Consider the following 25663-nt stretch of genomic DNA (forward strand, 5'->3'; position numbering starts at 1 on the left):
GGAAGACGTGAACCCCAGGTACTCTCACACGTTTAGGAACAGGGTGTGCTGGTGTTGGTTACCGAAAATGAAGTTGTGACTGCTCCACACCCGGCTGGAGAAGAAGGGCTAATGGTGTTTTGGGTAGTGTGAGGCCTCTGGGGAAAGGCAGTCGCAGGAGAGAAATTACAAGTCACCTCCTGCCGGGCTTGATTGTGCTGAGCTTGTGGCTCCGTGAGCAGCTCGGCTGGCCTGGTGACTGCCCGGCACTGACATGGGAAGGTCCTGCTCCCTTGTCCTCCGTGTTTTTCTCCTCTGAAGAGGATCACAGAATGTTGGGGTTGGAAGGGACCTCTGGAGATCTCCCAGTGCCACCCCCTGCCAGAGCAGGGTCACCCAGGGCAGCCACACAGGAACGCGTCCAGGCGGGTTTGAAAGTCTCCAGAGCAGGAGACTCCACACCCTCTCTGGGCAGCCTGGGCCAGGGCTCCAGCACCCGCACAGCCAACAAGTTTCTCCTCGTGTTCAGGTGGAACTTCCCATGTTTTAACTTAAACCCCTTATTCCTTGTCCTATTGCTGGGCACCACTGAGAAGAGATTGTCCCCTTCCCCTTGACACCCACCTCTCAGATATTTCTCTACGTTAATAAGAACATAGAAGCGGGGGAAGAAGAAAGCAGGCTGCTCTGTGATGTTCGGCTCTGCCCTGCCGACGTGCTCCCCTTGATCTCCAGGTGCAGAGTTAGATCCCTTTGCTTAACGCTTGACTTCTAGGAAATCCGTGCCTTTTTCTGCTTTGCTTGCCCTGTCGTGCTCTCTCAAGCCACTTGTGCCTTTCGCAGTGAAGCGATTGATTTGTCCTGAGGCGTTTTACAGAAGGCTGGGAAATCAAAAGGAGGGAACAGGATCAAAGCCCTGGTGCGTCATCAGGGCGTATAAGGACTTTTGAATATGGCGTTGCAAGTGTGGACAAGGCCACGAGGAAGAAAGATTCATGGTGAAGCAGTGTGAATAAAAAAAACATTTATATCACAAACTTTGTAAAAATCAAGAGTCTGTTGAAAAGAATGCTTTGTTAGATACTTAGTTACTCTTGCCTTCCCAAGGCTACACCAACAATAAACATTGATGAACTAAATTGTAGACACTGTGTGGCACCTAGTGGATAATTCAAGGCTGTAAACTGCTGCTTTGTGATGTTTAAGCAAATATTCCTTCCTTTTTTTTTTTTTTTTAGGCTGGTTTGTCTGAAAATGTCAGTGATGCTGATGCTTCATGTAGCAACTTGTTGTCACTGTATCTTATTTCTGTTCTGTGAATAAACAGCGAAGTTGGACCTTTGTTGTGTGGGCAAACAGGGTTGTAGCTGTGCTCTCATGGTGCTCTGGAAAAACCCTCCCTTCCATCATGGATGGCCCTTTCTGTAAGGTGCAATTTTAGACTGAATTTAAGTAAACTGTGTGAAAAAAACCTACTTCATCAGTTTGCTGTCAGTTAAGTTCACAGGTATGGGGGTGGGGGAAGCTACATGTGTTTAGGCGGCAGTAGTTCTTCTGGATAAAATTATAATATTAACTATATACTGCATCTTTGTTTATCTGTCTGTAAATAAGGCTATTTCCACATGGAGTTCTGGCTTTAATTTTTCTTGCAGCTTTAAAGCATGTTCATTGTTAATAAGATTCTAGTCTAGCCATAGATAACTCTGTATTATTATTATTATTTTTAAATGGTTCAGCATTTCTGTAACTTTGTTTTCCAGAACACTTGCTTACAGTAGAAGCTGTTTTAGTCCTTTCTTCAGGAAGTATGTTATAAATGGGTCATTAACTTTGCCAAGGTGTGGTTTGCCTTTTTTTTTTTTTTTTTTCCCCCCTCCCTCCCTCAGCACAGGCATTTAGCAGTCTGCTGCTCTTATCAGGGCTGTGTATAGTTCTCATCTAGATCAGGAAGTAAAAGCAGAAGAAAAATGCCTTAAACTAATTTTATGTATTCAGAGAAGATGAAATTACAGAAGGTATTTTGGATGCGTGGTTGCTACCAAATTTTTGAGAAGGAAATAAAATTTAAAAATGGAGTGCTACTCATACCTGATTTTATGACCAGTTTTGATTCATTCGTGATGCTTACTGGAAACAAATGAGATGATTTTGAGAGGCTGTAAACCAGCATTGCTCAGTTTATTTGGTAAAGCAGCTGCAGGTTGAGGACAAAACAAGTAACAGTTGGAATGTTGCGGGGCAAGTATGCTCTATCTGGTGCACTGATAGCTTGGAATAAAACGTCATGATGGGAGAAAGCCGAATTCTATTTTTAATTACATAAATGAAGTTCAAGACACAGCTGGATTATGCACATGTGTGTTCTAATTTATTTTTTAGGCAAGTTCAAGTATTGTAGAAGAAATATAGTTAAGGTTTTTTTTTGACAAAGCTCTTGGGCACTCAATTTATTAGAAGGACTCTAATGCTAAGCATTAATTCCTTGTTAAGAGTGTTCTTAGAAAATACAAACATTAATAAATTTTTTTTCTTACATGTTGTGTACAGAGGTAGAAAAATGGAAGTAACAAATATGGTATAATAGTGACAGGAAAAAATGTGCCTGCATTATGTCCTGGGTTCGGATGTTACCAACACTTATATCTTGATGGCAGCTACGGGATGATGAGCATTATGATCTTTCAAGGTCTCTTCCAACCCCTAACATTCTGTGATTATTCACTTTTGTAAAGAGTATACCCCTAGAAGTCCTAGGAGTCTCTACACCACTCTAAGCGGACCTAGAACCTGTTGAACACTGCAGGTTGTGTACGACAGGAAGGATGTTGAATGGCAGCAACCCAGAGGGCAAGTTTGAGGAACGATAATAGATTTTTAGGAGTTGTGTAAGCAGAAAAAAATTCATGAAAACTGACACTGACTTTTATCATTTAGCAGCATGAGCAAAATACACCAATTGCATCCCTTTTGAAACGTGTGGGGTTTTGCTGGAGTGATTTTTGGACCAGTGTTTTTGTCAGTTTATTAGATGAAGGTAGATCATAAGATTTTTAAGTCGCTACACAGAATGTCAGTCGTGCAAAATAACTTGAGCGTGTTGGACAGCTAAAGCGTAAGTGCTTGTCTTTTGAAAGAAGCCTCTTGTGTTAGTGTGAAAGAGTCTGTGCAGGACATCCCAGGTCTCATGTTTGTATCTTGAAGTGGGAGATTTTGGGAGCGTTGTGTGCTGTGTGTGCACTGTCAGAGTTGGTCAAACTGAAAAGGGGTGAAGGCTGAAAGAGCAGGTGGGCTGCTTCGCTGCACGAAACTCCTGAATTCCTGAGGCGCTGCAACTCGGGGGTTGGGGATGGAGTATGTTGCAATAGTGTTGTGCCAAAAGGGCTTGGACATAGGGAATATATTCGTGTTTATAAACAACAAAGAAATAGGTGTACTTTTTGTTGTATGTGTGCCTACTATTCTGATACTTCCTGATGTTCTTTCACTTGACAATAATCCCAAAACATGTGCTGAATCTGCTCATTTGTATTTCAGACTTCTGTTCCTATTACTTCTTCATTTGGGAAAAAGGTCCAGTTATTTTAGGAGATGGCAGTAGTCTTCAGCTGAGCATGAAATTCTGTTCCCTGGGAAGAGAGAACAGAATAATCAGACTTTTTTATTCCTGTGCTTATAAACACCAGTTTTTGAATAGTTCCCCAAATCTTCTGACTTTTAGTTAATGCGTACCACTGCTGTGAGATCAAATCTGCATTAGCCTGATGACAGCACTTCTGAAAGTCACAATTTGGTTCTGGTGATGGTTAAAAGCTGTGGGTCTTAACTTCATGCGGACTTCTGTTGCTGAATCCTGTGCAAGCATTTTCATTGCCATTTCTGCCCAAGTTATCATAGCAGAAAAAGATAATTTATGCTTTATTTAAGATATCTTCCAGTTCTCGGAAGAACTGGTGGTTTTTTAGGCTTGTTCTGGAATTCTAGAGAAAGAACAAGGACATCTGAAGTTAGCATGTACTTTAAAATAGGTCCATTTGTGAATGTGTTAGTCTACCTGCCTTATCTTAGAGTAGCTCAATTTTTTTTTGCTTGCACACAATCCATTTAGTGGAAGAGTTCACTTAAAATGTAGAAACAAACTGGAATATTTATAGACCTGTGATTATTCAGACTGATTTTTTTATGAAGCTGTTTATTATCAGCAAAGATGAAAATTTTAGCTACAGCTTCCTGAAATGGGCAGGGACAGTTTATGGTCAAGAACGCTGTACTGATCAGTGGTTTTTGTTAATTCTTCTTCAGTTTTCTAAACATGAGCTTAAATGGGTGAACCATTTTTAGTAACAATTTGATTATTCTGACTGGTAAATTTTCTCTCTCCTCTTACAGAGATAAAATCAGCAATATTTGATGACTGCAGGAAAGAGGAAGAATGGAAGGTACAGTTTTGTTCTAATTTCTGCAAGAATATTAAAATCACTTGAATAGATACTCTGTATCACTGAGTGGACAGGAAATAAGTATTTTTTTAGTGGCTGGTGCTTTAAAATTGTTTTTTATCCATGTAATGGTTTTTAGTTCTTTTAACTCAGATCTTTACATAATGCATAATGGAAAATCTAAGGGCTAGCATAGGAAGAACAAATGGTTAGTTGCCTTGATTATTTTTTTTTCTAAGTTTCAAAATAAAATTACAATCTGTTTCTGATTATTTTCACTTTGCTTTTGAAAGATTTGTACTTTATAAATTTAAGAAAATCTACTGCTGTACAACACGTGGAACAGGATTCAGCAGTATGATGCTTGTTTGAGCTATAGAAGAGTTAGAATAAGTACAGATATATTTAAGCAGGCTATGAGTGAATTCTAAATACTTATGTCGAAGTGAAAGTTTCAAGATGCTTTCTAGTAGGAATAGTGGGGACATGCTACTTACTTAAGATGGAGTTAATCTTTTGAGATCTTGTATACAAGGAGCTGCTTTCTGGTGCTATTTGAGATTAGTTTCCCTCTGCAAAGTAAAAATAAATTTCTGCTTCACGTTTCTGTGGCAAGTTGTTAAGGGAATAACATGGCTTTACTATAGCTGACTGATTAAGGTAAATATTTGTGCTTTTTAAATATATTTAGATAATTCTTTTAGATGATTACACTACTAAATTGCTATCACTGTGCTGCAAAATGACTGATCTACTGGCGGAGGGTATCACAGGTAAGCATAATTCTTTCTAATGTACAGATTGCAATATCCTGATAAGAAAAATGGGAAGAGTAAATTAATTTGATTGATGAATTGAAGTACCTGTGGGATACTAGACTAACAGTTTTTCTGGCTTGTACAGCAATTATCCAATTGTGATTTTATTTTTTAAACGAAAAATCAGGTGTTTCTCTGTCTAGAAGCTAGGCAAAAAATTCAAAATCTTTTTGCTAAAGGTCATTGTAAGTTTTCTTGGTGTTTGTTTTGTACTTGAAAAAGAATTGTTTGGTTTATTTGGATTTCTTGTTTTGTTTCTGTGGGATTTTTTGGGGAGTCGTTTGTGTGTTTGCTTGTTCATGACTGGGATGAGGTGACTGAGAAAGTTATCTGTCACTGAGGGATGTATTTGAAGGATATTATCTGCCAGCTGATGTTAAGGAAAAACAAGAATTCAGTGGATGTTAGTAAAACATACAAGAATAGGCAAATTACTCTGCATTTTTTCATACTGTGTTCTGTAAATCAGTATCTGCTGCTTTGAATTAATTTATGCTCAGGAATGGTGGAGTTAGCATATAAAAACTTAAGTACTGAGGACAAAATGACTGGTGATATGCTTGCAAGCAAGTGGATGTGTTAGAGGCAAGAATTTATAATTGGAGCTCCATTGTGCAGATTTATTTTAGCTTCTCAAAACTAGAGCTTTCTGCAGGTTAAAAAAAAGAAAAAGGAAGTAAAAACTTGAAAACTAAATTATATTGATGATTATTTTAATTAGAATAAACTCATAAGCAACATTAACAGTAATTAGATAGTCACTGTTCCAAATAACATGGGAGTAGGCTCTAGTGAAGTGGTGTTTTGCAACTGCTAGAATGTCTCTCCTGTTCTTTGGTGTTGCCACTGTCAGAAATGAATAATAGGTGGATTGTGATGGACCTCAGTTATGCAGTATGTCTATTTAGATTATTTTTCTACATTTGTTTAAAAGAAGTATTTTCTCTTTAGGAAGTTTTATGGGCTTTTCTTCGCTATGACCTTAAAAAACCCCATGTTTTTTCTATCATAAAACTTTTTTCAAAGTTGCTTTTTATGATTGACCTTTCTGTAATGTTTATTAGCCTATCATTGTGTAGAACTTCTCTCCTGCCTGGTTTTGAAATTGAAATGAATGCATGAAATGTAAATGATCAAGGTTTTAATTGACTTTAGGCTAAGATATTTAGAATTATTTTTGCAGGAGAGCATTATTTAGACTTAGTTATTTTTCGACAAGTATCAGAACTTCTTATTTCAGCCATTAAGTATAGCTTGATTGTGTTGGAAGTATAATAGATAGATAAGCTATATACGTTTCCCTTTTTGAAGTGTATTTTTAATCATAAGAGGTGCTACTTATCCTTTGTGAGAAACTTCTAGTGAGCATATATCCTGTTTGCCAATAAGAAAACCTTTTATTTTTTGTGAGTACGCTACTGAAAAGGATCTGACTTTTCACATTAAGACACCTAACATCACATACCTCCCTTGTTCCTCCCCCTCAGAATTACTGAGAAACATAAATCTCTGCGTTCTCAGGCTAGTGTCCTGCAACACTGTACAGTAATGACTTTAATAAATAGGGAAAACTAAGAGTTGAGTGAAGCTAATTTGCTGAAAATGTCTAATTTGTGCCTGCAATTATAGCCAAACAGTAGTTGCACAGGAAATAGGCAAACAAAGGACAGAAGAGGCTCTAATCCAAAATGATGCCCCACATAGTTTGATTCTTCTCCTTCACTGTGCTGGAAAAAGAACAATCTTACTGAGGCAATTCTCTTGCAAACTGGTTTGTACTGGGCCCCGTAGTCTGAAGATTTCTGTTTTGCCGTACCTTTCTGTGTGGGGGCAAAACTCTGCTTCTGTACAATAGTGAGGAGAAATTTAGCTGATGCTCTACTGAAGGTTGAAGAAGTCCTGTGGTAACTTGCCGTATTTAAAATAATAAAAAAAATTAAGGCCGCCTTGGCAGAAGGTACGTCTTTGCCACTGATTTTGTGGACAGCTTGGTTGGTGTTATTTTTGTCACCTCTATACTGAAATACGTACAGTGCTTTCCTTACAGGTGCATAAAGCTCCTTATGATAAAAATGTAATACTTCTTACTTTACAGTGGTGGAGAACGTATATAAAAACCGTGAGCCTGTCCCACACATGAAAGCAATATATTTCATAACTCCTACCAAAAAGGTTAGTATCTTAAAGAAAGGGCAGTAAGATCTTTCAAACTGAAACAGCAGTCTTATATTGAAATATTTATTTACTGGTTACAACTGTGCAGTCCTTAACTGTGATACTTCTCTGTGTGATGCTGAATTTTTCATAATGAAAAGACAATGCAGTGTAACCACAGAGCAGGCTGCAAATGTACTTTTGGATCAATAGAGGCACTGTGTCAGTGCTTAGATATTAGTAGCCTCAATGGCGGAGATACTGTCACAAATAATGACGCAATACATTGACCAATGAAATTCAAAATAATGGCTCGCTAAGAGGTTATTGTTACTTCCTAAAAATTCTTGAGAGAATAAATCCTAGCACTGTTATAGGTTGAAAGCAATGTGAGTATCCTGCCTTCTGTGCTTGCTACAGTGATCTTGTTGCATGACTGATGCTCTGCGATTGTTTGTTTTCTTGTGTGTTGATTTGCCATATTCCTAAGTGGGACTGTATAATTAACAGAGCAGAGAGAAGCTTTGTCTGGTATGTGAGGAAAGGCAAACACTAAAATGATGATATTTTTTCTTATTTTTCCTACACCTGGAAGTCTGTAGATGGACTTATTGATGACTTCATCACTAAATCATCCAGCAGATACAAAGCAGCATACGTGTATTTCACTGACTGTGAGTAAGCTTTTGTGTTGCAGTTTGATAACTTCTATATACAGAAATAAGTAAGTTACTCAACTTTCTTTCCTGTAGTTCAGTACATGAAAATTTTGGGCCCTTTTTCTTGAGAGAACATTTCTGACTCAAGTTGTTAGCCGTACTTGGATTGTATGGTGACCAAACCACATGGCAGTAGTAATTTCCTTTACAATTACTGAAGTTGATCGTTCCCCATCTCAGCTTTTAATTTAGGTGATCTAGCTTTACTTTTCAAGTATTCCAGTTGCCTCCTCATGTTGGACTGCGTGGAGGGAGCCAATTCAAGTAAAACTATGTATCTCAGGTATCTCAAATGCATGATAATTTCCTGCAAGAACTTTTATAACTGATTATTTTAGGTAGTTCCTTGAGACCTGTGAGACAGCTTTTTCTCCTCACTTTATCTTTGCTGGCATGACACAAATTGCAAAGCAGAGACAATTAGTGCAGATGGGGTTAATGAGACTGTGCGCTCCTCTGCGGGACTAAAATGGAGCTTTGGGAAGGGAAGACAAAAACCCAAACATGCCACCAAAGGCAGAGACTGAGTTGTGGCTGTCTCTGTGGATGGCACATAGCTGCTACCGTATGTTCTCAAAGCAGTTACCAAATTACTATGAAAACCTCTTGTCTTCTTATTTACATTTATGCTGACGCAGCAATTATTGTTCTGGAAAAATACTGCTCTCTTGCTCTATGTCCCTTTGTTGCAAGTGTGCAGAATTTTACTTTGAATACTTGCCAAAGCTCTTCACGTTGGTAGGACTTAGAGAAATACTCTGTCGCTTCTGAGTCCGTGTAGTGTTTGTGTCATCCAAAAATTCCTTAAATTCAGTTTCTAGGCTGGGATCCAGGGTAGTGTGCAAGTGTAACGGAACACATCTGAGATCTGTAATTAAATTCTGTATTTCTCTGTATTTTGCTGCTTGATATATACACGTTATTTCTTCCTTTAACCTTTTTGTAGCTTGGCAAAGGTTTTCTGTCTCCTGTAGGAGAAGAAATAGCAGAAAGTTTTGCTTTGATAAAATCAATATCCTTCACTACTGAAGACTGCTAATGAGTGTTCTATGACCTTACTTGCCAAAAGCTCATAAAAAATGCTTCTTGAAAAAGGTCTCAAACACAAAATCCTGATTATACATTCTCTTTCATCTTTAGGAAGATTTGGAAACTTTTTATTTTGTATGTTCCCATTTAATTGAGTCTTAACTTAGAATTGTCTTTTCTGTGCACTCTAAACTTCTAAGTGACATGATAGCTGAAATAAGCATAAATCATTTGTGTATAAATCTTCTTTTTCTCCTAGTTTGCCCTGACAACCTCTTCAATAAAATTAAGTCTTCCTGTGCAAAATCAATAAGGAGATGCAAGGAGATCAACATTTCCTTCTTCCCGTATGAATCGCAGGTGGGTTTTGTTCATCTCAACAGCAGGAAATAGCCTGGAGGACTATTTTCAAGTGTTGTTAACCTGACAGAAAACAGCTAAATAGAACCTAGCAGGTTTTTTTTACTGACAGTTTATATGAGAGACCTATTGTAGTTTTGATATATTTCCAGTGCTTGCCTACACTTTTCAGACGACAATAAAAGCTCTTGGACTCGCAGGCTTAGTGTTTGCACTTGGCCTCTTTGCAAGACTTGGAGTCAGTTGCAATAGAGAGGGAATCTTAAGGGAACCTTAAGAGAAGGAAAGTATTCTGGCCTGTCAATAGTAAGCAGTAATGTGCTCGGGTTTTTTTACTGCTTATACTGGGGTGTTATTTTGACAGACTAGACAGATTGGTACATAGGAATAAGTAAAACTACTTGGTGAAAAGGAGAGCAAATGAATGAACTGAGGGGAGAGGAACAAACCCAAAACCTCACAGAGAAGAAAAACAACAATGATAACTTGATAAGCTATTTATTGAGAGGAAAACACAGAAATCCATGGGTTTTTTTCAACCAGAAATGTGAGACCACCAATGAAATCCGATGAGTAGTTTCCATAGGAAGCCACCCAGTGAGTGGTGGTGAGTAATTTGTTGCACATCCACTTTCTTGGATAGAGAAGGCTGAAATGCACTCTGGTACTCACTAATACAGTGAACCCTCCAAACCCTGTCCACTGTTAGAAGTTGTAGAACTAGTGGTGTTCTCCGCAAGTCTTTCCTGTATTCTTTGATCTTTATGAACACATCAGTGATCAGATATACACCAAGTGGCAGATGAATATGGGAGAGGTTGCTGCTATCCATGTATTAATTTGGATGCAGGTTCCTGGTTTGGAGACACACTCCTTTTTAATATAAAGAGGGTTTGGGCTTTTTTTTTTTATTACTTAGATTGAGAGGCCATCAGAGAATAAGTAGCATGGTGGTTTGTTTATTTTCCAGTGATGTTAATGTTCCCAAGTTTTGTTTCAAACTGATTGTTGGGAGTTCCGCTAAAGCAAGAACAGTTTGGTAGCTTCCCCACCAAATAAGGCATATGAAAATTTTGTTGCCTTGGTTCTCTGGAGGATTTAGCATGAAAGTAGGAATTGGGACAGGATTTCTGAAGTGGAAAATAAGCAATGGTTAGTCACTTGTTTTTATTTTAGTGTTCTCAGTATTTTGAATTGTGAGAACATTTTGAATCCTTAGCAAATGAACAGAGAATGTTAACTAGTTCTCCTAATTCAAGATCTGTGGGCCTGCTTTCTGGAGTGATAAGAGTAAATAATCAGACTGAGCTCTGGGCAAAGTCCAAGTGAATTATCTGCTCAAATGAAACAAACATCTTTATCTGGAGGGATATTCTCTGTAGTTACAGAGTCCATCTGAAGCTGGAGAAAATCCATTAACTGACAATTGGGTTGTTTCTTACTTTGCATTCCTTTTCCTAAACTATTGAAAAGGTTTTTCTTTTGCGTAGTACTAAATGTCTTTTATCAAGGTTTAATGCATTGAAAGAATCTCAGTTCTTGGAAGTAGAGTCTTCATATAATAAACAGATTTGATGTATAAGATTCTATTTTAAACAAATTTAACTTGATACCTTCTGTGATCATTTTGATACTACATTGTATGGCTCTGCATGAGGCATGGGATGATATTTAGTTCTGCCTATCTCAAGGTTCCTCCAACTGTACAGGCAGTAAGCAATTTGAAAAATGTGGTAATTTGTGTAGAGAAGGAGAGTAATAGAGGAAAAAAATGTGAGAACAAGCAGCAGATGAGCTCAGTAGGACAGAGAAAGAGGACTGGAGTGTGGAGGTTTGGTTTTACGTTTTCATTTTTTTCCCCCATCCATTTATATTGCGTATGACTCTTTATCACAACATGTAGTTTTAGAGTGTTAGCAATTCTTTTGTCAGATATTTTAGAAATACACAATTTAAGCCATTTGTTTTTCTTGGTTGTGCTTTATGTAGGTGTTTACTCTCAATGTCCCAGATGCATTCTATCGCTGTTACAGTCCAGCTCTGGAAAAGACAAAGGAGAGAGATGCTGTAATGCAAGTGATGGCTGAACAAATTGTTACCTTATGTGCCACGCTAAATGAGAATCCAGGAGTGCGATATAAAAGGTGAGGCAATAACAGTGTTGTGTAGTGTAGCTGCTTTCACTCCTAACACTTCCTATGTTGCTTGGTAATAGCTTGAGGCTGCAGCATCGTTTCTTTTAGTGTGCATGAATTGTTTTTATTCCACAGCTCCAACTGTGGAATGATAGGAGTTTGTGAAGTGTAGGTGGAGCAGCAAGTCATTTCTCTGTGTGTAATCATACAACAGCACTTACTCTCCCCCGTTCTGTAATGAACCACTTGTTTCATGTTTGGTCAGTAGGGTGATACTCTAGGATAGCCCATATGTAATCCTGGAGCAGAACTGCCACTGTTAATAGTTCTGCAGTCTTGATTTACAAATGAAGGCATTTGTAAATTGCTGAGACAAGTGGGACCAGGATTTCTTTGTAGTAGAGATATTGAGGAGAATACATCTTGAGCAGTGATGGACAGCAGAGAGTAGTGTCTTGGAAGTCAAAGTAGGCATCTGAAATTATGCTCAGAGTTGCCTTCTGTGGTGTAAGGTGAAGCGGTGCCTTACTCCCTGTAAAGGTTGCAAAGAAATAGTTGCTTGACTTTTTCTTTTTTTTTCTTTCTTGTTTCACCCCTCTGCGTGAGACTTTTAGGTGCTGGGCCATGTGCCAGCTAATGTCAGTCTTTTGGCTGAAGCTGTTTCTGCTGTGTGAAATACCTGAAGCATTCAAAGAGTGAAGTCATAATGTATGAGTGAAAAATATATTGGAAATACTTAGAATGAAGTTCAGAAACGGCTCATGAAACCAGAGGATCAATCTAGGGAGTTCTTTCTGTTTTAAAGGTAGCATTTCAGTATTTTGACGAAGGAATTTATTTTTGCATGCTTCCTTTTTTCCTAGTGCACCATCTGATAGAGCCAGCAAACTTGCACAGCTTGTTGAAAATAATCTTGAAAACTACTACAAAACTGATGAGAAAAGCCAAATAAAGGTAGAAAGTGAGCTAAACCATTTGCTTCTTTTTTTTTTTTCTGAGTTGGAAAAAAGTATTTTTTTAAATATTTTTTTGACAATAGGTTCTACAAAACCAGGTTTTATTTATTAGTAAAGGCAACTACTTGCCATTTAGGGGTTTTTGTGTGTGTGAAAACAGCTTAGAGGTAGTAATTGATGCAGTAAATCTGTATGTAAGCAAATCGAATTTGTGTGATCAAACTAATTGTACTTCAAAAATTTGGCCCTGTAATAATGTAGGGTGTGATACAAAGCCGAAGGACAGTAGGTAACTTGTTTTAACGTCACGTGCCATAGGGCTGTGTGTTGAAGAGACTTCACTGCAGAACTGAAAAGTCTCCCATCACGGGATTTATTGTCTGTAGAGATACAGCTTTCCCATAACTAATGTTTCTGATCTGTCGCTATAGATAAGGCAGCTGCCTAAATGCAGAAGTGTGGGGGAAACCATTCTGACTTGGTGACATTCCACTCTGCTGCCCAAATATAAACGATGTGACTGTCGCTTTGCTAAACCCCAAAGTGAAACTTTCTGTTGAATGTTTGGAGATTTTTTTTTTTTTCTGTGTTGCGGCACAGTGTAGATAATCCGCTCAGAAATGCAAACAGTACTTCCTTGTGCAAAGTCAGTGGGAGGCACTTTTTGTGGGTTTTTTCCTTTACTTTTTAAATTTTTTGTTGGTCAGGTGAGGTTACTGAATGCATTGCCATGGGCTAAGTGCATTGCCTTAAAATTAGTAGTTAAGATCACTGTGTTGTGTTTACCATTTAACTGTTTGTTTCTATTTCTGTGGATAAACTTGGACTATCTTTTTAGTTGTTTTCAGTTATCTTTCCAAGAGTGCCTGCAGTGCTGTAACTTACTGTAAATAGATTTGACATGTATTAACTTTGTATGTCTTAACTGTACATTTATTTGCTGGCTTTCTAGGCTAAAACCAACTCCCAACTAATAATAATTGATCGTGGCTTTGACCCAGTATCAACTGTGCTTCATGAACTCACCTTCCAGGCAATGGCATATGATCTGCTGCCAATTGAAAATGACACTTACAAGCAAGTACTTTTTTTAAAAACAAATCTAAAAGCTTTATTCTTGATTATCAAACTTAGGAAATTGTTTAGCTTATTGTATCGCGGTGGTATTAACTACTTAGATTATGTAAGGGTTTCTTCACTTATAATTAATCTTTCCTCTTGTGTTCGTAACTACCTCTTTTTGTTAATTTCCTTGTTGAGATTAGGTGGGATCTAATAGGCATTTTGGCTAAGTTTTGAGTCTAATATTGTATTTTTTTTGTTTTAAAAAAAGGGCTTTGTACTGGAGTTGAAGCAAAACCTTGCTAGTGCATGTTCAGATTCTCTACCTTTTCTTTCATATTCTCAACCTTCTTGGCCTAACAAGGCAAACGAGACCAGTAGCTGAATACTGAGAAAAAGCTTAGTTCTCAGGAACACTCACTTTTATAGCTCCCATCATTTCATTCGTGTAGTTGTTAAAATTTGGTTTCCAATCCTAAATACACATTTAGGTATACCATATTCAGTTTATAAGCACTATTTTATCACTGTTTGGAGTAGAGTGACATGGTTTGGCATGAGGTAGCACTTTGCTGCTGGATTGTTCTAACACCAAAGATTTTGGTAAGACTTATTGCTTTCTGATGACCCACTGCAGCAAATGAGATCTAATCACCTCATTCTTTAGTTAAGCAAACAGGAACATGAATCTTCTGATGAGAATGCAGAGTGAATGTTCTCCTAGAAAACACAGGATTATATGAATCTGAAATTTGCTGGGTAGGAAAACAGAGCAGGGTGTTTTCTAGGTGGTCGTGATCTTTCACAACTAATCTTGTATCTATTTTTTTTTTTATCTTTTTCTGCTTTCTAGCTGTATCCACTGTGAGTTTCTATAAATGTATAATTACGTAGTGTGATTGCTGTCTTGCTTTATAAGTTGGTTTGCCTGTAAAAAAAGTAATACCTGTAGTGCTGTGAAGCATGCTTCATCTAGATGTTAAATAATTTGTCCTACTTAGTCTGTTTTGTTGGTGAATGAGCTTTCGTTTTCTTTTGGAGTTACAAAATGTCAGATAGTAGATGTAGAAGGCTACATGTTGCAATTTCAATGTGTGTTACTTTGCGCACAGTTTGCTTTTGAAGGCAAAGGGAAGTTGGCATTGAAAGCTGAAGAGAACTGAGGTGCATATAAATGTATGAGTGAAACCAGTTACTGCTGGTTTAAAAGAACGTCCAGCAGCTGTTGCCCCAAAAAAGTAATTCTAAAACTCATTGGCTGCTTCTGTCTTCAAAGATGTAATCTGTAAAATCCTGATGTAAAATATATTGTGTTGGGCAATAGCTTGGCTTGTAAGTTAAAACCTGTGTATGTTACTGCTGTTACCATGTATGCTGATTAAACCATTACAATTAATATTCTAACAAGTTATGAAAATGAAGGGGGGGGAAAAAAAACTAAACCATACAACTCTGAATTTTCTCTCGGAAGATACAAAACAGAAGGACCTGCTGGGAAGGAACGGGAGGCAATTCTGGAGGAAGATGATGACCTCTGGGTGAAGATTCGGCACAAGCACATTGCAGATGTGATAGAGTATGTGAATGAGTAACAAAAAGTAATTACTAATGCAAGTTCTACAAATCTCTTTGGGAGGGAATGTGTTGGAGAGGTTCAGTAGGAATACAGGCAGCAGTGAAGATAGTTTGCAGTTTAGACTGCATCCTGTTAAACAGTTAATGCCGGGAGGAAAACATACTTTCAAAAATACAATATGTACAGAGGTGTGCAATTTTGCTAATATTAATTACTGTTCTTGAGGAAAATGGAAATAAAATAATTTCCTGGGAAGTGTGTTCATAACTTTTAAATCTGAAGGGATGCAAGTTATGGCATTAAATGACATTGTGCAGCTACTGTAAACAGAACGTTTCACTTTATTTTGCTGTGTTGAAAAGCACTCTGCTCTGAAGGAGACTTGTATCTGAAGCTTTTACTTTCATTCAGAAGTTCTTGTTGCACAGTTCTTCTAAGATCTGAAGATCTTAAGATCTTTTGCTGCTGGTGCATTTGATTTTCCTTTTTCTTCTCTCTCCCCTCCTCCCCAGGGAAATACCAAAGCTTTTGAAAGAAGTTTCGTCAAAAAGAAAAGAAACAGAAGGAAAAGTAAGCTTGTTTGCTTTTTGTTTTGTTTTGTTTTGTTTTCCTTAAAATTCAAATGTTTGTTTTTCCTCATAATTTAATTATATTTAGATGATCAGATGTTTGCAATTCATGGACCTATTAAAGAAATTGAGGCTTATCTCAGTGGTAATTTTTGTGGAGATTAAAAAAATAAAAAGGAAGACTGCCGCAGCAAGGCAAATAAGGATGTGAAATATTGAGGGGTAGAGTTTTAAACTTGTATCATTTTTTTCCACAGTTATCAGTATCTGCTTTGGCTCAGTTAATGAAAAAGATGCCGCACTATCGTAAAGAGATTAGTAAGGTAAGGGGTCTTTTGTAACTACAACTTCACAATAAATCATTTCATATGCTATAATTTCCTATGTTGTTTAAATCTTGTTTTATACTGTATTTTTTTACGTGTGCTGTATAACTTTTCTCCAAATTAACATGTTCACCTACTGTAACATTTTTAAAAGAAAACTTATTTCTAGGTGTTTCATTTTAGTATGTAAAAAACCCCATTTAAATGACTTTTGTACTTTACAGATTAAAAATAACATAACAGTTAAATGTTTTAAAAGATTAGGGAGTTAGATCTCTAAGTGAAGCATAAAACAGAAAATGTGTGGTAGTATGGAAGAATTGACTCTTGTAACCAGTAAAAATGATGGCTTGATGTGTTTTAAATAAAAAAAAAACTACAAAAAACAAGTTATGGCAGCTTCTATGTGTTTGTGTGGTGTGTTTTGGTTTTTTTTTTTTTTTTTTTTTTTCAAGTTGTTCATCTTAACTTAGCAGAAGATTGCATGAGCAAGTTCAAATCTAACATAGAAAGGCTCTGTAAAACCGAACAGGTATGTTAAAAAAGAAGAAAAAAGCAACTATTCCTGCAAACAAATAAGTCATGTTTGCAATAAGTTGTTGTTTGGTTTTTCTTGTTTGTTTGGTTGTTTTTTTAAAACTGAGCAAAGTAGTGTGTGTTTCCTTTTTTTAATCACTTTTTGAGGTGGTAGTATTATACAAGGCTCTCACTCTGCCGAGAAAGGAGGTGCTTGTAGAGTTTTGGCTTTTTGCCTTTGAATCAGGCTGATTTGTACAAGAATCATTTTCTTTTGTTCAAATCTACTATGAGATTGTGTGTTATGTTCTGCAGAAGGAAGCTCTTCTAAATTGTCTGGAAAAGTGCCTGTTAGGGTGAGGCATTACATTGTATTGCTAATCTCAAGCTAAAACCTGTAATTTACATTTATATGAATTCTAGATATCAAACAGTTTTAAACATTTAAGTGTTATGTAGTGTTGTTATAATGCTGTAACTATTAAAATTATTGTCAAAGACTTCACATACTGAGTTTAAATTGATGCAACTTGTTTCCTGAAACCTATGGCTTCTTAAAAGTGCATTTCAAAGCACACAAAACAGTGTTCTTTTTTAATTTTTTTTTGACCGCTCACTAAAAATCATGTTGGTTTATTTTATTTTATATTTAGGACTTGGCTCTTGGAACTGATGCAGAAGGTCAAAAAGTAAAAGACTCTATGAGAGTTCTCCTTCCAGTTCTGCTCAACAAAAGTCATGAGAGCTATGACAAAATTAGAGCTATTCTCCTGTATATCTTTAGCACAAATGGTAAGATAAGCTGCTGTATTTTTTATGTTTTTGGTCTCAGTCCTATGGACTTCAACTCAAATTTTGGGATAGTCCAGTATTTTTTATTAACTTATTGGAGTTGGCCAGGTGTGAAAGAAATACTTTCCATCCTCGAGAGCTTCTTTTTTCTCAGATTAGTAGTAAATATACCATTGATGAGGAATTAAGAGATTCAATACCAGTGCAGATCTCTACGGAGTTCTAATGTCATTTGTGTGCTTGGATGTGTGCAACAGTTTTTTCTCCTTTTCACATATTACTGAAGCTGTTAAAGGGGGAGCTCCCTGTCCATTGCAACCTGAAAATTAAGTTAGTGGGGAGGAATTTGTAGTAGAGAAGGGAGGAAATTGGTGAAATGCCTGAGGAATTAATAACAATGTTGAGTTTTGGTCTCAAAAGTGGGCCATTAAACAAAATTTTTTGTGAGGTGTAGTATTATGTTGAACTTAGACTGGCCAAACAAACAACAAAAAAAGCTGGTTTAAATAACAGCTCAGAGTGAGACAGAATTGATCTTACAGTCACTTGGGTGTATGTTTTTCTTCTACCAAAGGAACTACCCAGGAGAATTTGGACAAGCTGATCCAGAATGTACACATAGAAAGTGATAGTGATATGATAAGAAACTGGAAGTACCTTGATGTTCCTGTCATCTCTTCAGTAAGAATGTATTTATGTATTTTGTAATTTCCTACCACTCAAGTGCTTGTCTACAGCTCTTTCAGCAGCTCTTTGCAGTGTTATCCAGGCCTTTTGTTTGGAAGCAGCCAGTTAGTAGGAATTCTTGTTTTTATGATGTGTCTAAGTGGTTAATCCTTTAAAAACACATGGATAGTTTTCAAAGTAAGGTACTTACAGTGTTGCCTCTAAAATGATCAGATGGTGACTTGAGCTCTAAGTGGCTTTGAGAAATGCCAGCTTACCCAGTTCCTTTTTTTTTTCCCCCTGAAATTAGTATTTCTAGTATATGCTGTATTCTACAGGCATTAATTGTGGTTCTTTGTTGTTATGATGTCTTTAAAATTACCTTGTGATTCCTCCTCCCCCTGCTATTTAACCTGGTAGAAATTTCAAAAATCCAAATACAGTGTATAATACAACCATGTTTTGAAAATCTTTCCAGTCTACTGCTCAGCAGCATAAACACCCAAGAAGGGACCGTTCTTCAGAAGAAACTTTCCAGCTTTCTAGGTGGACACCTGTTATCAAAGATGTTATGGAGGTAAATTTGACCAACTAGTTAATTCATGGGTGCGGTGCAGGAATTTGCTCAAGTGAGCAGTTATGGCCAATCTTTTGAAATTCCGTAGTCTTGAGTTACTTCAGTTAAATACATCTGGTGAAACAAGTGATTGTTTCTAGTCTGTAACATAGAACATTGGACTGCTGAGTGCAAACGATGCTTCTTACTGGAGGTTGTTTTACATCTGAAGTAAATGGAAGTGTCAGCAAAAAGTCTTTTTGATTGTCCTGTGATTGCCGTGGTTTAGTGTCACTTAAAGATCTCTGTGGGGGTTTTTTTTGAGTTTGTTTTTTGGGGGGGAGTGGGGTTGGACCTTTTTTTTTTTTTTTTTTTTCCCCTCCAGTAGATCTTTAAACTGCAATTCAAATTTCAACTGCAGATCAGTAGAGGCTGGAAAATGTTACTTGCCAGAAGTGTAGTTGCTTTGTTCTTAAACCTCTCCTTAAGCAATAATTGGTGACTGATGTTGGACAGAACAGTGAGTTCACTGGACCTTCAGTCTGACCCAGTGCTAGGATTCATAGATTCTTAGTAATTCACGTGTTCTGTTGTGTCTTCAAGGGACCCTACTTTCTTTAATACGCTGCTATAGAGAAATTAAATTGGTTGGGGTCATTACAGATGAAAAGCTGCTAGTGAAATCTGAACAGTTAGTATCATGTTTATAGAGAAAGCACACATGCTCTCAATTCCTTGACATATACAAAAGCCGTGTAATAATTTTTAGCGTTACGTGGTCGGGCGTTTTGCTCTGTAGGAGTGTTGTTTGTGAGAGGCTGCTTGCGACAGGTTTTTCTTGGAAATGACACGTGCTGGCATTAAATTCCAGTTAAATGTCCTTAGTGGAAGTTAAAACTTGGTGTGTTTTAGTTCTACGTGGTTGTTTAAAGTGCATCTTTTGTTTTGCCCTTCAGGATGCTATAGAAAACAAACTAGATTCCAAAGACTGGCCTTATTGTTCCCAGTGTCCTCCTACCTGGAATGGTTCAGGAGCAGTAAGGTAAGTTATCCTCCTGAAACAAAATTTACATGTTTCTCATTGGTTTTGTCTTGTACCTTCTAAAGTATTATAAAAGCGCCCTTACTAGGTGGTAAAATAATGTATATAAGGTAATGTTAATGTGTGAAATGGATATTTTTACTTCACCCGGATTTGGTTGTCAGATGCTGGAATTCATAGCGGGGGAGGTGTTATACATATCCTAAATGTGAAGAACACACCCGAGTGGGATTTTATTTTTACCTTATTAAATTGAAGGCAAACTGTTGGTGTATCTTTATGTTCCTGGTGCAAGGAAACACTAGGGCAAGCCCCTGTATGTTGTAACTGGATTTCTCTCGCATATGCTGGTGAAACCTGGGAGTCTTCTAGGCACCCTAGCCTTGGAGATGATTTAATCTGAATCTGCAGTTATTGTACCTGTATTAGAACGTATTTTTTTAAACCCTCTATTTTTTTTTTTGTTCATAGCCATCTGAATCTTAGTTGATAACAGCCAAATACTTTTTTAGAGATTGTGGTTGGAGACTAAAAAACCCAAGATTCTTAACTTTTTCAAATGAACCTCTTTATGAAAAATGCCACTGGAAATGATAGTGTGCAGAATTTAGTTGCTCAGTACAAGTCCTTTGTGCATGAGCTGTGTGTGCAAGAAGGCTTTTACTTTCTTTTTTTTTTTTCCTCCCTTGAGATAACTATTTTGAGTAATTTTCTACCTTGTTTTCATTAAAAATCTTTTAATAATTTTGTCTAAATTCTTTTGCCAAAGTTATAATCAAACTATGAATTGCATGACAGAAATTGTTACTGCTTTAGTGTATAATCTTTTTACCAAAATTAATCAGTAAAGCTGTATAGATGTCGTCTTGTGAAATCTTTTACAGCGCACGCCACAAACCTAAAGCTAGTTATCAAGATGAGCGAAAGAGTCGTGCAAGGCTGATTATATTTGTGATCGGAGGAATTACATATTCTGAGATGCGCAGTGCTTACGAAGTTTCTCAAGCTTACAAGTCCTGTGAAGTTGTTATTGGTAAGCTTGTCTTGGGGGGGGAAAGGTTGTATGTAGGGGTTTACTACGTGTATTTCTGGAAAACGTAAGGTTTTTCTTTTTCCTGTGTTCCCTCAGTAAACTAATGCCATAGCCAACTTGAAACTATGCACTTAAAAGTATCTTTTCAGTTTATCTCGATTTTTTGATGTTTGGTTTGGGGGTTTGTTTGGAGGGGTATGTTTATGGTTTGGGGGATTTTTTGTGTGTTTTTTTTTTTTGCAACAAGATGTTAACGACAATAAATACAGTTATGATCTAGAGAAGTATCGTCATGAGTTATGCCCAAGAAATTTATTATTCGAGTCGCCTGATGTATAGCAGAAAGGATTTAAAAGAGGGATATTTCCTTGCATTACGGTTTCCTCAAACTCGCATCTGTCTGTGCTTTACCTTTAGCTTTACTTAGTACTCTCACGGCTTTTGAAAGTAGTAGGAAAGCTGGCAAACTAGTGCACAATTACTCCCTTTGAGAGGAACAGAAGATAAATATATTAAAAAAACCCCAACAAACTAAATAAACCTCTATCCTCCTACCCCAAACAAAACTAGCCAACCCCAAAAAGCTTTTCCAGCATAGCTCAGTTGACTTGCAACATCCTTTAATTCTTGTAATGGTGTATTCAGAGACTTTATACAAACCACAGCATGATATGTAGCTTTTGCCCTGAAAACTGAAGTAATCTCCCGTATCTTCTTAAGATTCAGCAGTAAATGCAGGAACTGCTGGCTGAGGTAGCAATCTCTCAGAGGCAGCAAATGCTTGTTTCATCAGCTGCTGTGCTGTAAATAATCATTTGCTGTAATGCTGTTTAAATTTAAGGTGCTGAAACATTTGTGTATCTGGTACACTCCTAGAGACAGAACCTTCCTGGAGACTTGTATCCATCTGCAGCCGCAGCTGGTGTCTGGGTGCTGGGTCATCCAAAGTGTTTGAAATCGCTTGGGATGGCTAAGTCTGGCAGTTAAATTTAGTTATGAGTTTCAGAAAGGCTTCAGTCCATCTACTATAACTTTAAATAAATACTCTTCCCTTGACTCTGAGATCTAGAGTCTCTTCCCTCAAAACAGTGGGGGGCAATGTAGGTGTGTTTGTGTGTGTGGTTGGTGTTTATTTTTTTGTGGTTGCTGCTTGTTTGCTTTCATTGTTGGTGGTTGAGGTAAGTTTGATGTTGGTCCTAGTTCTGAGTTGCAATGGAAGGACCAGGACAGCAGGATTGTAGTTTAACAAGACTCTTTCTTCATCCAAGACTTGTTTACAAAACCACGTTTAGCCTAGGTCACTCTTTTGCTGCAATATCTGGCACTAACCATGGCACCATCTTCCCTGTTGTTCAGAGATGACTCTTGTAGTTTTGTTTGTTGTAATCCTGATTTCTGAGGGAAGGTGTTAACTGTCCAATTTCCACGTGGCTTACTGCAAGATGAAAATCTTCATGTGTTCTGGAGTCAGAACTCAAGGAATGTTAGCTAAGACTAAAGGTTTGAGATAGCCCCAATCTTAAACAGTTTGGAGTTTCCTTTATAACTGTGAAATGACCCTTCATGGCAGAAGCTATAATTGCTTTCTGTGTGAGCAAGAGGTAGTTGTGCACTCCTGAAGAGTAATAAGGGTTTTCTTTGTTGCTCCAGACTTGGGATTACGTTGCAAAGGTTTTGAGGAAATGTTAGTCAATAAAAGCCAGTTCCCTGTAACTATTTCTGTGGAAAACTGCTGTTTGATAATATTCAGTGCAGGTGGTTTCATGATTCTACAATAAAACCTGTCATTAACTCCCCCTGTCAGAGAATGGGCAGATTTCTTGCAGGCTGGGACAATTGCCTACAGCAAAAGTGGCCCAGGTTCAAGCCTGTGTTTCAAACTGGGAGGAGCAGGGACTTGAGATATTTATCCAAAGGAAGTTTCCTAATCTGGGCATCTCAGTCTGTGGAAGAGGGACACTGCTTGCCTAATGGTGACACTTACCATATAAAGTGTCATCCTGTAAATACAACACCTGTAAACACTTTGACCTGTAATACTTCTCAGTTCTCTGGGAACAGTAAAAAAACCACTGGCACGTAATTGGTTATTTTTTTAATTTTATTTTTTAAGAGAGAATGTCTGAAAGTCAGAATTTCAGACCAATACAGTTAATATTTATTTTCTTTTGTCAGGTTCTACTCATATTTTGACACCTAAAAGACTGCTGGATGAAGTGAAGAGCCTTAGTAAACCGAAGGATATGGTCTGCATTAGGGATGAATAGAAATGGTCAAGTTCATTGCGTTAGGAAGACACAAATAGTATGTACATATTCTTATGGAATTGACTTTTCAAAATACCCTACCAGGACACTACATGGTTCTGACTAATGGAATATTATTTTATAATTTAAATTTGCTGCTTTTTTGTGGGGAGTAGAAGGCAGGGAGAGGAAAAAAGAAATGTTTATTAGGGTGTATTTAGTATAGACAGTGTTACACTGTGAGTGCTTTTGCAAACTGGCATGTTCATTCCTAACAAATCATGGTAAAAGTTTACCGTGATTATATCTAAACTGGAATTATCTTTGAGAACTGTGAATTTTTTCTGTAACAGAGTTTATTTCTAAAAAGGAATTAAAAAGCATCTAGGTTCTTAGAGGCTTCAGAAGAGAAGGTGTAAATATGAGTTTAGGGTAGAAATATTTCTCCCAAGTGCAGTGTCTTTAATATTTTCTGTAAAATAACTCACTGGAAATTCTTTAATATATGTAACTGTGAAAAATCAAAAGGTGTTTTTAGATGGTGGTGGGTAAGGTAAAAGTTAATCACAGAAGTGCTAAGCAGTTCTAATTTCAATAAATAACTTTGGAGAAATGCTGTCCACTGTGCACTGAAGTACACTTTATATTTAAGTATACACAGGGATTATTACTAAAGCTTTTTTAAAAAAAACTTAGTTTCTTACAAACTTCCTTATGATTGTCTGTATAGTCCATCTATTTTAAAAGCTGACTTGCCTAGGGTACAGAAGTTCTATAATTTTAAGCATAGATTTTCTTTTTGTGAGAGTGGGGCAGAGGAAAAGGAGATGAAAAGAATGGAAGGAGTTGAGTCTTTCAACCAGCTTGGTAATTTAAAAAAGCAGAAAACAACCCAAACGTCAAAATCTGATGCATTCAAGAGAATTTACTATTTTCTTTGACTTTGTTACATACCAAGAAAGAAATGCATAAGTTTTGTGTTAAAGGGGATCAAATAAAAACTAAATTGTATTAATTCTGTAATACCATTAATGTTTAGATTTGTCTTAGAAAATTACTTAATTAAAATTGCTAATTTTAAAGGGATGTTGTATTGATGTACCTTGAGATGTTAGTTTGTATGTACAACCTGAGAGAAGTGTCATCATGAGAGAATAGATTATCATGACTTTTTACTTATGTTTTTCACAGCTATAATGGGATAAGTTTTTTGTGGGTTGTTTTTTTTTGTTTCTTTCTTTCTTTTTCCTTATTTTTGTGCTCATATCATACATCTTAAGTTGGACACCTAGCCTGTACATGTGGGCCCAGACTCGCGTAAGCGCGGGTGTTGATCTGATGCGATTACCCTAGATAATAAAGAGAAATATTTACAAGTGCAATTAATTTTCTAGTGGACAAGATTCAGAGATGGCTAAGGGGAAAAGTTTAAAGATGGGGAAAAATTTCCATGTCAAGTGACTGAAATAAGATCGTTGATTAAGGGGGAAAAAAGGTGATGGATTATGTGGTGAAAGCAAACTGAAGACATTGGCTTCTTACTCAGTGTGTGAAGTAACACGTGAAACTTGAAGTTGTCAAATTCAAAAGAAAAGGACCTGTAGCATCCCAGATATTGTGCAGTACGGACACACTTTAAATTGTGATATGAGGGAGAGGGGGGAACATACATGAGAGAAAAATCTTTATAAGTCTGTTCATCACAAAGATATTACTGCTGTTTTGGAAAGACTCTGAGCTTTCACTTTGCCAGAGAATGTTCTGAGGAAATGTCTCTACACGCTTGTCGTCTTAAGAATGTCTAAGAAAGAACATACTTAGGACAGCATGTTCAGATGGTGACAAAGTCTAGCTGTTCCTGTGGTGTAGAAAGATTTCTATGGAAGAGATGAATCTTTTATTTATTGGATTGAGGAAGACTAGAGCAATTACTGCAACTATTAAGGTCACTTGCAAATTAAGAACGGGGATATTCTAAATATTAATCTAGCACAGGGGAGTGAGTCTTTCACTATCCTGTGCTGTTGTCTTAAGCTAAATAAAGCAAAAACATGGGTAATAAGGCAAATCAAGCAATGACATACAGAGCCTAATGGAGAGAAGCTAATGGTATTGTTGGCTATGAAGTGTAGAAGCAGCCCTGGAAGAAGGCATTACTTGAGCTAGTAAATCAGTGGTACACAGCTGCAAGTTTAGCTGTGGCCACTTGTGTGAACAGACAATTATCTCTGTATCCATCAGATGAAAGTGATGAAACCATTTGTCACTTGATGATTTTCACCAGTTCCTATATATACTGGGAATTACAACCCTGATAATACAACTGCTGTTTGTGTTTAATCAGTGCAGTTAATAGATTTCAGAAAGAAAACAAGAGATTACTTTTCTTGGCCCACTGTATTTCTACATCATTTAAAAATATCCCACCGTACTTGCTATCAGCTAAAATCTCAGAGCCTGATCCATCTGACAAGGTAAGGATGCTACAATGAAGAAACAGACAATTTAATTGTTAGGAATACACAGACAACAAATGGTATTACTTAATTACTGACACATGCAAAGACGTATCTTTAAAACAAACAACTCTCAATGTAGGTCACTCAGAACCCCAAATAATTACCTATGTTAACTATGACTTGGTGTGTTAGCATGATGCTTATAGGTGTATCGGTGCAGAGGCTCTTTCC

The 25663-nt window shown here is 37.1% G+C and overlaps 1 protein-coding gene across 1 annotated transcript; it reads left to right on the forward strand.

Annotated features, from left to right (window-relative positions):
* The first annotated feature begins 4374 nt into the window (after positions 1–4374).
* Positions 4375–22994, forward strand: STXBP3 (syntaxin binding protein 3). Its single transcript, XM_009867262.1, has 18 exons — positions 4375–4418; positions 5110–5191; positions 7332–7408; positions 7986–8064; positions 9398–9498; positions 11488–11642; positions 12497–12587; positions 13542–13666; positions 15123–15227; positions 15740–15797; positions 16054–16126; positions 16578–16654; positions 17292–17430; positions 18005–18111; positions 18575–18673; positions 19609–19694; positions 20579–20727; positions 22903–22994. Exons 2-18 carry the CDS (start codon positions 5161–5163, stop codon positions 22992–22994), a joined length of 1644 nt encoding a protein of 547 aa, XP_009865564.1. The 5' UTR covers positions 4375–4418; positions 5110–5160.
* The last annotated feature ends 2669 nt before the right edge of the window (positions 22995–25663 follow it).

The sequence above is a fragment of the Apaloderma vittatum genome, unplaced genomic scaffold (assembly GCF_000703405.1).
Source record: "Apaloderma vittatum isolate BGI_N311 unplaced genomic scaffold, ASM70340v1 scaffold27883, whole genome shotgun sequence".
NCBI classification, from domain to species: domain Eukaryota; kingdom Metazoa; phylum Chordata; class Aves; order Trogoniformes; family Trogonidae; genus Apaloderma; species Apaloderma vittatum.

Coding starts and splice junctions, on each gene's coding strand:
- STXBP3 (XM_009867262.1), top strand. CDS start 5,161: ATGACTGATCTACTGGCGGAGGGTATCACAG. Junction 9,499..11,487: donor TCTTCCCGTATGAATCGCAG/GTGGGTTTTGTT, acceptor TGCTTTATGTAG/GTGTTTACTCTCAATGTCCC. Junction 16,127..16,577: donor AGAGATTAGTAAGGTAAGGG/GTCTTTTGTAAC, acceptor TTTTTTTTCAAG/TTGTTCATCTTAACTTAGCA.